Genomic DNA, 13,166 nt, shown 5'->3' with positions numbered 1-13,166 from the left:
AAATATTTTTTTCTTATGTTTATAATAAATTTTATTATTTTTGTGCGGAAAAAGTGTCTTATACTAAGTTATTTCTTTGACCCGATTAACATGTTTAACAGTATTGTGAATTTTTGGTTGAAAAAATTGTGTAAAAGCACTTAAATTTTAAATACAAATGTGTGGAGGTTGTTAAATACTTTGAAAAAACATTTTTGTTTACATTTTTTCGCATTAGTGCTTATTTTAATATTTATTTAATTTATTTTTATTTGTTGTTGTTTTTATGCAATTTATTTGTTATTTACTTCTATGCTTCAAATAATTGTTTAAGTTTTTTTTCCAAATTTATATAAAACATTATTTAAAATTAAAAAAAATAGAAATTAAATTTAATAGTTAATCTAATTTGTTTTTCAATTTTTGAAAATAAAAAATATCAAAACTGTGTTTAAATTCTCAAAAGTTAAAAAAATTATGCTGAATTTTTAAAAATTAATTAGTATTGAATTTTTAATTAAAAAATATGTATTACAATTTAATTACAAAAAAATAAAACAAACATATTTATACATTTTTTAAAAATTCATTTTGTTATAAGTTTGAAAAATAAAAAAATTTCATTTTAAATTTTTTAAAGAAAAAGTTTAGTTTGAATAATTTAAAAAAAATATTTTTTTTTCTAATTTAATTTAAAAATTAAAATATTAAATTTTAAATTTTAATTTAAAAATTTAATTTATAATTTAATTTCAGAATTCAAAAAATTGTTAAAACTTAATTTATAAATTCATTCAAATTTTAAATAAATTTTTTACTCATTTTCAAAAATTAAAAAATTAAATTTTAAATTGTATATAAAAATTTGTCAAAATTTAGTTTGAATATTTTAAAAAGAAATACATTATTTCATGATGTAATTTAAAAATTAAAAAAAATTATTAAAAGTTACATTTTATTTTTAATTTACAAAAAATAAAAGTTTAAATTAATTGCTCTTCCGATCTATTTTAAAAAAGGTAAAATTACATTTTTGAAAATGAATAAAATTTAATCTCAACTTTTCAAAATATAAGTAATTTCTTTCATAATTTAATTCAAAAATTATTTAAAACTTAATTGAATTTAATTAAAAATTTTTAAAAAATTAAAAAAATAATTAAAATTTAATTTCATTTTCAATAAAATTATTTATTTAATAAATTAAATTTAATAAATAAAATTAATTATTATTTCTAAATTTTCAAAAAATGTATAGTTAAATTAAATTAAGTTTTACTTATTTCTTTTTTATTGAAAATTTAAAATAAAATAAAATAAAATTAATTAAAATTAATTTAAATTAGTTTTAGATCGGAAGAGCACACTTTTGTATTAAATTAACAAAAATAAAAAAAAATAATTAAAAAGTAATATTACATTTTAAAAGTGAATAAAAATTTAATTTTAAATTTTTTAGATCAGAACTTTTTTAAAATTTAATCTTATTTTGTTTAAAAATTAAAAAAATAATTTAATTCAAAATTTTAATGAATTAATAAATAAAAAAACATATTTCCAATTAAAAAAGAATAAAAATAATTAGTTAATCAAAATTAAAAACAAAATATTAATTAAAAATTAAGTAATAATTAATTTTAAAAAATTTAAAACTATTTTCGGTTTAATTTTTGAAAATTTAAAAACTTAATTCCAATTTAATTCTAATAAATTTTTTATTTATTAAAAGAGTTTATTTTTTCAAATGTGCTTTTACATAACTTTAACAATAATGTGAGGTTAAGTCTATTGCTTTTATATAATCATAAATGTTTATAAATTACAGTTATATTGCGATAAAACTCTTTTTCCACATTACAACACACACATGCGTGCTATTATTTATGTATATACAAACAACTCAGTTTCTGCGATTTTTTTTTATTTTTATTTTATTCAATTAATTTTGAAGTATTTCTTTAATTTTTATTAATCCTCTTCGGCTGCCTGTCGCCCACTTATAAATTAATAATATTAATTTTTCGTAAATTTACAATCGAGTGTAGCTGGCGCAGTTGCCGAGCAGTAGACGAAGTCACTGGAGCGCCGCTCGTGTGCTACTAAAGCTAATACTATGTAGTGCCTTAGCGGTAATTTTTCTTACGACTTAAACAAGATTTCCTTTCAAACCAATTATAAGATTTTCTTTCAATTTCTTATTTATACACACACATACACAAATGCATGTATGCATATGTTAGCTATGTATATGTGACAATATAAAATGGAGAGCGTGCAAGGAGCTAAAAAACAACATTGAGCGTTCACGAGTACAACTATTCAAGTGAAATAATGGCAGCAACGACTTAAATTTATAAAAAAATATTTATGCTTATGACTTATTTTAATTAAATAATATTTCGCATGAGGTTGCGGGGATCAAGCAAAACCAATATAAATACAGTCGACTGTTTGGTGGAGCTTTGAGTTTCTTACTAAAAAAACAAAAAATAAACATATGTTTTTACCACTCAACCGTTATATACCGTTAAATTCTAATATCCATTTTGATTTGTTGAATTTCCACCCGCCGCCGCTCCTCTATTCTTCCTCGTATGCCTCGTTGCCGCCATTGGCTGTCTGTTTTTGTTGCAGCAATTCTTGTGTCTTCTTGGCCTTTCGCCGTTTGCGCATTTCGAAGAATTTGCGCTGATCTTCCGGTGAGAGGCGCGATAGGCGCTCTGCATATTTGCGCTTCTTCTCCTCCTTCTCTTGGCGCAGGCGTTCGTCATCTTGCTTTTTCAACGCATCGAAACGCTCTTGGCGCTTACGTTTCTCCTCCTCGGCTGCTCTTTGTTCGGCTTCGGCACGCGCCTTGACCGCTTCTTCCTCCTGCTTGATTTGCGCTTCGTGTTCCGCCTTGCGTCGTTGTTCCGCCTCTTCGAGTTCCTTCTTTATGCGCTCCTCTTCTTCTTCGATTTTACGTTGCTCCTCTTCGCGGCGGGCGATCTCCTCCTGTCGCTGGCGTAGCTTCTCTTCGCGTCGTCGATTTTCTTCCGCCAGTCGTTCTAGTTCTTGTCGCTCCAGCTTGCGTGTTTCTTCCAGCTGTTCCAGTTTCAAGCGTTCTTCTTCTTCCTCCAATTGTTGTTTAATCTCTTCTTGCCGCCGCTTCTCTTCTTCCTCCAAGCGTCGTCGGTTGGCCTCGTCCTCTTGCCGCTTACGTTCTTGCTGTTCGTGTAGTTCACGTTCACGTTCATCGCGCGCTTGCTTTAAACGTTCTTCGTATTCTTCGAGCTGTCGCCGCTCCGTCTCCAGTCGTTCTTGTTCACGTTTCGCTTCTTCTTTGGCGCGTTCTTCCTGCTCTTTTTTCATTTGTTCCTCACGTTCTTTGCGCTCCTTCTCTTCACGTTCTCGCTGCCGTTCGATACGTTCCTGTCGTATGCGTTCTGCGCTGCTATATTCATCGTCGCGCTTCTTCTTCTCCTCGGCAAGTTGCTTCTTCAGCACTTCCAATTCTTGATGCCGACTTTCATATTCGCGTCGTTTGACTTCCGCTTCGGCCAGTTGCTGCTGGCGTTGTCGTTCCAGATCGATGGCTTCGCGCTGTCTCAGTTCATCCAGTTCACGTCGCGGCTGTTCGGTTTGTTCGTATGATTTCGGTTGTTGGTCCTGTTGTTCTTGTTCCTGCAGGTGCCGTTGTCGTTCACGCTCTTGATTCGCCAGTATGCGCAGCCGTTGTTCGTTCCATTTGCGTTCCTTCTCCTTCTGCATTTGCTGTGCGCGCTGTCTCTTGCGCTCCAAACGGCGCTTCTCCTTCTGCCGTTGTCGCCATACGACACGATCATGCGGCATTTGCTTTTGTCCGTTTCGCGCCCGATTGGCTGCGTTGGGCGCGTTGGGCGCTGCTGTAGCTGGCACCGGTATTTCGTTGTAATGTGCCAAAGTTGGCGAGTTCGAGGTCGCTTGTGCATCGATATCGTTCGGATGGATTGTGGTCGGTCGGTTTGGACGACGTCCTGTGCGTCCACGATTGTGTCCGGCTCTGCCGCGTGGTTTCGGTAGCACGATCTGTTCGTCACTGCCGTCGGCCTTTACGATGACATTGGATCTGGAAGTTGAAAGTAGCGGTTTTGTGAATAATATTTTTTTTTCTCAAGTTTTGTTTTGGTTTTTTTTTTTATATAGCTTAGATCTAAGTTTTTACGTTTAAAACTAATCTTTATTTGCATTTTTGTTTTTGCAGGTGGAGTCTGTGGGCTTGGCTTTAAATATTTTGGATGAGTATAACCTTCGTGGTCACAAAATACGCGTGCAACGTGCCAAATTTCAGATGCGTGGCGAATACAATCCAGCTTTAAAACCGAAACGCAAGAAGAAGGACAAAGAGAAGTTGCAGAAAATGAAAGAAAAGTAAGTGTGACGAGGGTCGCTGCTTAAAGGCGTCCAATTTAAAATCTTCTAACACCCAGATAGTAAGCTCCCCATATTCTTAAAGCTTAATTTTTACCCCAACAACCACATAATGGTAGCTCTTCCTAATTGACAAAATTTAAGTTTATTTTTTAATTTTCGAAAACTATTCGAATTCGAAATTTCGAAGTAATATTTTCATTTTTATTTCTGTAGACTTTTCGATTGGCGTCCGGAAAAAATGCGCGGTGAACGCTCGAAAAATGAGAAGGTGGTTATCATTAAAAATCTTTTCGATCCAATCATTTTCGAAAAAGAAGTGCAGCTGATACTGGACTATCAGAATGAGTTGCGTGAGGAGTGCAGCAAATGTGGCACCGTACGAAAGGTGGTCATTTATGATGTGAGTATAAAACGGTTAATTTTTTAATCAAAATTTAATTTTTTAATTAATTTAATTAATTAATTTTATTATTATCGCTAAACATTGTGTCAAATGATTATCTTTACTTTTATCTACAGCGTCATCCCGAAGGCATCGCACAAGTGAATATGGCCGACCCAGAGGAAGCCGATGTGGTAATACAAATGATGCACGGCCGTTTCTTCGGACAACGTAAGCTGAGCGCGGAACATTGGGACGGCAAGACCAAATACAAGCAAGTTTTCACTAATTACCAGCATTTAGTTGCGATTTTTAAGTTATTTCTCATAACCAACAGAATCGTCGAAACCGAGGCGGAGGTGCAGAAACGGTTAAGCCATTGGGATCAGTATCTAACGAATGAGGAAAATGAGGAGCGGGATGCCATCCAAAAGGCACTGAATGAGCCGACGACAGCGCCTACAAACGCGGGGGAAACACTAATGCAGCAGAATGAGTTGGAAAGTGATGCTGCAGACACACCAGAAGTGTGTTAAACTTTATAGAAATAAGTGACTCTGAAGGCAGCGTTTACTCGCTCAATTCTAATGCTTAAAAGAGCGGGCAATTGTAATCGTTGTAATGTCAAATGTGTGGCTTTGCATTATTTGAAATGAAACAACCTATTAAGATCTAAATGATGTTGTTGATGTTTTTTGGTAAGGAAGAAAGTAAAGCAGCGAACTAAAATGTTACTACTGAAACCTGCTGGTCTTTTTGGAGCCAAAATTTTATTATTTCAACTTAATTTTTTCGCTGATTCTCCACAACAGCTATCATTATACCCTGAACAGGGTATATCAAGTGTGTCACGAAGTTTGTAACAACGAGAAGTAAACGCAGAAGACAAAATATCTTCACGAAATTTGGCACAAATTACTGCCTAAGCCAAGGCTACAAACTCCGAAGAAATTGTGCAGATCGGATTACTATAGCATATAGCTATCAATTGCCACCAATTATTTTCCAAGATAAGGCTACAATCTTCGAAGAAATTGTTCAGATCGGACTACTATAGCATATAGCTACCATACAAACTGACCGATCAAAATCCACTCCTTGTATGGAAAACGCTTTTGTTTGACAAAAAAATTCAGGAAATTTGCCACCTGTGTAAGGTATTATGAGTATAGCTGGGTTGCAGCCGAAGTTAACGTTTTTATGTTTTTATTTACAACAACAAATATTCATACATACATATATAAGTAAGTATCTATTCTCAACACACTCACCTGCGTCCATTTTTGCCCGGCTGATCCATCACTTCCAATATGACTTCATTCGCATACTCATTGGGGTAGGTGGCATTCCAACGCGTATAGACCTTGCCTCGATTCTTCTCGCTGACTTTTGGCATTTTATGTTGACAGATGAAACGGAATCTATCCGGACAGGGGCGAGCAGACCATCTGTTTGTGGAATGTAAAAAATAAAGATTAGTTTTAATAACGCAAATTTACAAAGTACAATTAAGCAACCAGCTAATTAGCAGCGTCGGTGTGTATGCATGTATGTGTGTATATGCAATGTGCCGCATGCATTTTGAGAACCGCTGCCAAATTTCGTATGCCTTTCACGTTGCAAGTTGGCGCTGAGTGATTTCTGTTTCATTTCACCAATATGTGTGTGTTTGTATGTATGTATTAGTGTTTCTAGGCGTGCATATGTGTTTATAACGTTTGTTTAGATTCTTGTCTGGCGCTACACATCATTAACACGTCAATTGACCGCGATACGTTTTGAGCTGAGTCGGACAACTTGATTAGCTGCTTCACACTTTACTCGCCTGCATTTTAAGTATGCTATTGTTGCATTCATTTATGGGAGTGTGCTGACGCTATGACATTGTATTTGCAATTAAAATTGTGTTTCTAAATACCTTTCACGATCGCTTAATTATAGTTTATGTGTCAAATAAATCAAACGGTAGTCAAGTATATAAAATGAGTGTTTCATGTTATGTACCTATAGGGCTAGAAGTAGACAAAAATTATAAGGGTCGTTATTTTATCGTCGCCACAACACAGAAAGTTCGACAAGTTGATCTTCGGATCGACGTAATACGAACGGCTCCTGATTTTTATGCGGCCAAAGACTGGCGCCAACATAAATTCCAGCAATAATCTAAGCCAGGAGATCAAGCGTAGGATAACTTATGCCAACAGGTGCTACTTTGGAAACTAGACAGTTGAGAAGCAGATTCATCTACCTCGAACAAAAATTAGGCTCTATAAGTCTCTTATCATTGCTGTCATATTATGCGGTGCAAAAGCATGGACGATGACGAACCGATTGGTTGATAAGAAAGCACTTGGAGCGTTCGAGGGAGCTGTTCTCAGCAAGGTATTTGGTGCCGTTAAGCGCGTAAAAATCCAACGAAGGGCTGGTAGGGCTTTGTCGTTCACATGGAAGATGATGCTCCAGCGAAAGGCTACTTCGTCTTACGAACCATGGGTGCACAACGGAAGCAAGAGCGCCCACGCATCCAATGGAAGGACCAAGTGTAAGCCGACATATCTGCAGTTGGGATGTACAATTGGCTTGACCTCGTAGAGGATATACACAACTGGCGAAGTTTTGTGTTTTCGGCCCAGGCGGACCCACAGTTGTAGTGGAAAAGAAATATTGCCAAACCATTTAAAACAGCTAAACGATTCAAGATTTGCATTCCTGTGTTCTGACAAAGTTAGGTTAGTTTATTGGGAAAATCGCTGAGTTAGGCTATAATGCATCTGCAGACAACTCCGGAGCTCACATCTACGTGAACAGCCGAACAGCAATCAAGGCTTTAACCTTATTTCACATATCGTCCAGAAGTACTTTGGCAAGTAGAGGAGAGTGGCGGAAAAACCAATGGCTTCACATCTACTGGGTGCCTGGTCAAAAAGGTATCGAGAGCAATAAGATAGTGCACGAGATTGCCAAGAGTGGTGTATGGCTGTCAACCGAAAACGTATTCAACCTTTGAGAACCCTTGTATTTTCGATACGATGATCTGGACAGGAGTATGGTAAAGAAAATCAAAACGCGATGGAAGTATCTGTCTGGGTGCACAACTGCAAAAGTCATGTGTAAAACGTTAGATCGGAAATAACAAAGTTCTTACTGGCAGTCGATAGAAGAGATTGTCGGAAAATGATCGGAGTAGGCGCAGACCGTTACTGCTGGCGGCACAAGATTGCAGAATGAGGCTGACAGATCGCGAAGACTATGGTAAATTTCGAAAGCAACATACCAGGGCAACAATGTAGTATCTCTTGTACTTGTCCCGCATTGGCTATACAACTCTTTTGGCATTTGGGTGCCCAATGGTTTCAGACACTGGAAGAGGTATCGTTAGTGACGCACCAAAATCGAATGAAATTCGCGTATCCTAAAGACTACTTCATTTTGAGACTACTCCGGACTACTCCTCACTGCGTAGCGGAACTCCTTCTGGTATCACAAAGAACAAAACTGGTCTCTGTGTGGCTCATTAGCCTGCCAGACTAACCTCACCTCAACCAGTTAGTTTAACTTTCTAGGGATAGACCCAGAAAGCCGTATGTATCGACGAAGCGCTTTGAGCCTAATACAAATTTTTTGAGTTTCAGCTGATTTCCCCTGTGGACCCAAGGTATTATATCGGTGGTGCTTAGTCAAGCGAAAGTGGGACAGTCGGTGAGAATGTCATAAGATATTAAAATCTTGTTAGGTTTCGCCTTCTACTCGGGACAAAAAGGATTCCTAACTAGTTTAGGGCGAAAAGTTCCTTCCTTATCATAAAGTTTAGTTATATTTCCCAGACCACTACTGGGACTACTTTTTTTGGTGATTAAAATTAAAGAGCTCATACAATATTTGAGTTTACTTATTACAATGCTTTCGATTAAACATCGGCTAGTCTCGTATTATTTTCCCTTCAACGCACTCACCCGGTTAGTACTAAGAGTTAAGCTTAAGTTTGTTAAGGCATTAGCATATGTATAAATATGAGATGAATGTGGCAAAAACGTTTTTTAGGTTTTAACAATAAAAGTATTAACACTCACCTATAGTCTAGATTTGGGTCATACACAGCACAATGGTTTTCCAGGTTCTGTCTGATCCTGCAAAACAGGCGCTCATTAATAAAATCTCGAATATTTGTTTAAATAAAATTTTATTTCTCTTAAAAACGAAAATAATTAAAAAATTAAAATAAAAATAAATAGTTGAAAAACTTTATTACTCAGGTTCCATGCGACTGAAGGAGTCATATGTTAAGTTCTTGCCGCTAATGCTCCACTGCCACACATTGCTTTGCCAATCGTAGGTGGCGCCAATCCAAATGGGACCAGTTACTGCAAGAAAAAATCATTTTTTAATTAAATTAATTTCCTTTAAGCGACCGCAAGCAATGCCACTTACATCCCCGCTGTGCGTCGTATTGTTTGAGGAAAACGCGCAATTTCCGATCGGCTCTATTCTGTGGTTCCGCCAATTTCGCGTTCTTGTCTTTGCAGAAGAAGTGCGCCTCCAGCCAGCTGCTGGCCTGTGGCAGCAACGAGTAGCACTCGGAGCCGACACGTTGGAAGTGTGGCGGACACATGGCGTACATGCGCCTATTACGCAATGCCTTCGATGCGGCATTCTGTGTGTTGTACACTTGTGACTCTCGCTGGTCCAGATAGTTTTCATTCATGAAGGACACGCCCGCTGAGGCGGCTGACACATGATATGCATTAATGTAGGGTGCCACTGCGAGCATAAGGAAAGGATTATTAAAGTTTGGTAAAATTAAATAAAAGAAAATTTATAACAAATAAGGGCGCATAACGTGCGGCGGAATCGAATTTTAAATACTCTCCCACATTGTATGAATATACAGAGTGTGAAACTAAAATATATATTTTGGATTAAGAAGACGGTGTATATTATTTTTGCGCAATTTTGGTCCCAAATCCTTTAATGTTGAATGTGGAATAATATCCTAATTATATCTAAATATGTATGCCACATATTCACCGAAAAAATAACTATGAAGACAACCGAAAAGACAGTATTCATATCATTCAGCATAGAAAGACTAGATGAAGGCTTAACCAATAATCAGTTTTATTGGCATATCTTGATTTATACTTCATTATGATAAGCTTATTGTTCTATTTTTCCATTTTAAAATTTTAATCGGAGGCCATTATGAAAATGTTTTAAACTCATCGTAAAATGTTTGAAATTTTGAACTTTTCAAACTGTTCCAAAGTTTCCGAAACTTTTCGTTAGCTCGTTATAGATATCTTTTATCTTTGATAACATATGTACAGTGTATAACGGGTGATCCTAGTATTGATACTTTTTTCAATAGCTCCTTTTATTAACAGATCACGAGTGAATCGCTTCGCTCAACCTACTTATGGTGAAAATAATCGGCCTACTGAGCGTACCACTTGCAACACCATCACTCATCTTGAGACCCAGCATTCATTATTGGATAGACCACGTCCAGCACGCAGTGAAAAAAATATAGCAGCCGTAGCTGAGAATGTATACGAAGACCGTGGAGAGTCGATTCAGCGCCGTTCTCAGCAACTCGGACTGACGTATGAAATAACTTGACAAAAAAAAAACAGTTTGTGCAAGAACTGAAGCCGCTCGACCTTCTCAAGCAACATCGCTTTGCTCTATGCGCTCTTGAAAAGTTCCAAGAAAATCCGACGTTTTCGAGCCAAATTTTGTTCAGCGATTCCATGTATGGCTCAATCAGCATGTAAAAAAGAAAAAAAATTCGCATTTGGGACGAAGCGCAGCCGATGGAATAATCGGTCCATATTTCTTTAAAAATGATGCCGGTGAGAACGTAATCGTCAATAGCGAACGTTATCGCGCAAGCGATATTTGGTTTCAACAAGACGGAAGCCTCGAAATGGTTCACTATTTATTTCTCATTTCTATTCTATAACCGTGGTATGGCCTAAGCCGAGAACACAAAACTTCGCCAAGTGCCTCTATCCTTTGCAAGGTAGAAAAAACTCATCTAGCTACCTTTTCTGGCTATTCCTACTCCTTTCCCATCTTTGAATAGTTGGTCTGATCAGCAAGACGTTTACTTTAATTCGTTTTCATTAAAATCCACACACTTTTACCGTTATACTATAAGTTCAACTTAGATACTAACTATACTTAACCTCTTTGCTAAGCATAAGCTGATTTTCTTGAATTCTTTATTGTCTACAAAGATTTTACGTCCTCTGCCTTCGAATTCTGCCATTCTTTAAAAGAAAAAAAATTAAATTGATATCTGAAATATTTTTTGAGTTTCAGCTTTCTAAAGTGTAACACTACACTTTCGAAATTTCGAACAATATCTTTAGGTTTCATTCAAGAAGATGGCTGCACTAATGGAGGACTTGTGGCGTCGTTTATCAATGTTTTATAGTTTAGCGGCATCGAAGATCGCGTGTATCTCGAAAAAGATTTAATTTTCTCCTTAAAAAAGTTTACTGTTTCTTTTTAAATGTACTTTGAAAATTATAATCATATAACAAATGATAGCGCAGTTTGTAATTCCCAACTAGGTGGGCCTCTTTAACACCTACATACTTATATGTATTGATACCGTCATATTCGTTGAATTTCGATATTTACTAGACCATTATAGTATAATATATGATCTACGCTTCGAATTATGTTTCATTCTCAGCCTCTTTGAAATGCTAGTCCTCATGTTATTCATGAAACATGTTTACATGGTGATTTACCAACTCGTGGTAGTAATCTCAATATTAATTTCAATAAATTTAGGATTTACTGTATATATCAATAATAGAATCTCAAGACGGGTTTGGATTTAGAAGCAGCTTCAAAATTGAATTGATTATCAATTTTATCAAAGAACAGTGTGTTGGTACTATATTGAAATTTTTTAGAATAATATTTCGATTTTCTACTTCTGACTAGCAAATAATTAGTTTTAAAAATAAATTACATTGCCATATAAAAACTATAAAAAAATATTTACTTTTGAAAATTACTTCTACATAAATACCATAATAACGGTTCAATACTTACAGCAGGCCAAAATGAATATTAACAGCCGCATTTTGTTGTTGTGCTGAGTTCTTAGTTTGTAAATAAATATTTAACTTATTGTTGATCGTTTTTTAACACTTAAGCTGCTACTTTTTTGAGTATTCCACAGTTGCGCTTATAACTGTACTTTTATGTGTTTTTAGAAATTAAGATATGTTTGAAATTTACGCCTCAGCTGCATTTGAGATAGGTATTTGCGTCTAAATGTTAATTGTAATATGTTTAGGAGTGAGCTTGTCCGTGTTTACGACTCAGTAATTAATAACTGTAAAGAGAAAACATATAATAAATTTTTATTATGGTTGGCGGTAATGAAAATTGACCATTCCAATAATTATATATAAAAAATGATATAAGAGATGGCTCCTAACAGTATGCTATGTTTTATATAATTTATTATTTAATAATATATGAAAAGGTTGGTAACTTAGACCGCGCTTAATAGATGTGGTCGCTTCTATTCCTGAAATTCCTTTCAAACACAAAAGGCAAAAAATTGCAAACTCTTCAAAAATTATGGAATAATAATTAATACTTTTATGTTTCAATTGAAATTAAAATGCTATATCTCTATCTATAAAAGATAAAAATAATCTTCCATACGAATATAACATGCCCGCAAACCTTTTCAAAGCGTACTGAGTTCGATTGATTTGCAGCTTTAGTTATCGTTTCTTGTTTATATGAAGACTTTGAGATTTATGACGGTCTGCAGCAAGATTGAGATTTATGACGGTCGTTCGCTTTTCAACTGCCACTTAACAATTTGTATGTATTATGTACATACATGTAGGTATGTATGTATTTACTGCATGCCTAGGTACATACATATATGAATATAAAATGTTTACAGTTGGATAATTGGATTCATTATAAAAAATTAACGATGCACAAAATATCTGAGATTTATTCGCGTTCATTTATAAGACATTAATAAACCATTATGCTGTACGTACACATATAAATATGCGCAGAAATGTGTCCTGTAGGAAAATGTTGCACAATTACTTTCGATAAAAAAAATTCGTAGATTTTTTTAAGGGTTTGTATATTTGAAGTTATACAAAGTATTTTCTACAATTTTTTTTTAATTTTAAACAAAATTTTTTAAATAGCAAAATCGGATTTTTTTTTAAATAGTAATGGGATAATAGTTGGGTGTGACTGTATACTTTTGAGTACTTTAAACTAAAGCAAACAAATTATATTCTGGCGTTTTCTTTCTGAATGTGGAAAGTTTATGGGTGAGTGTGGGTTTTGGCTCTGCCTGGGATGGGTCCTTTTGGAGCCAAATGAAAGCAATATAACCAGCGTTTGAGAGCAC

At 35.1% G+C, this 13,166-nt stretch overlaps 2 protein-coding genes across 6 annotated transcripts in view; one reads left to right on the top strand and one right to left on the bottom strand.

The window, feature by feature from the left end:
- LOC120778948 (HIV Tat-specific factor 1) overlaps positions 1-5,430 on the top strand; it is a 37,105-nt gene extending 31,675 nt beyond the window's left edge. For both annotated transcript variants that reach the window (XM_040111011.1, XM_040111012.1), the window contains exons 5-8: positions 4,202-4,368; positions 4,585-4,771; positions 4,891-5,027; positions 5,091-5,430. In XM_040111011.1, the coding sequence (XP_039966945.1) occupies positions 4,202-4,368; positions 4,585-4,771; positions 4,891-5,027; positions 5,091-5,289 (690 nt within the window). In that variant the 3' untranslated portion in view covers positions 5,290-5,430. The remainder of the gene's footprint in view (positions 1-4,201; positions 4,369-4,584; positions 4,772-4,890; positions 5,028-5,090) is intronic.
- The window catches only part of LOC120778946 (trichohyalin), a 185,916-nt gene continuing 174,646 nt past the window's right edge, over positions 1,897-13,166 (bottom strand). For 2 of the 4 annotated variants that reach the window (XM_040111009.1, XM_040111008.1), the window contains 6 exons: positions 11,822-12,107; positions 9,182-9,511; positions 9,003-9,114; positions 8,824-8,880; positions 6,025-6,201; positions 1,897-4,066 (listed from right to left, as the gene is read on the bottom strand). In XM_040111009.1, coding sequence (XP_039966943.1) covers positions 2,560-4,066; positions 6,025-6,201; positions 8,824-8,880; positions 9,003-9,114; positions 9,182-9,511; positions 11,822-11,852 — 2,214 coding nt within the window. In that variant the 5' untranslated portion in view covers positions 11,853-12,107 and the 3' untranslated portion in view covers positions 1,897-2,559. The remainder of the gene's footprint in view (positions 4,067-6,024; positions 6,202-8,823; positions 8,881-9,002; positions 9,115-9,181; positions 9,512-11,821; positions 12,108-13,166) is intronic. The other 2 variants (XR_005705591.1, XM_040111010.1) reach the window with 2 other exon arrangements.

This window comes from Bactrocera tryoni, chromosome 5 (assembly GCF_016617805.1).
Source record: "Bactrocera tryoni isolate S06 chromosome 5, CSIRO_BtryS06_freeze2, whole genome shotgun sequence".
In the NCBI taxonomy this organism is placed as follows: domain Eukaryota; kingdom Metazoa; phylum Arthropoda; class Insecta; order Diptera; family Tephritidae; genus Bactrocera; species Bactrocera tryoni.
The sequence above is the reverse complement of the archived record's forward strand: the minus strand, read 5'-3'. Positions and strand labels throughout refer to the sequence as shown.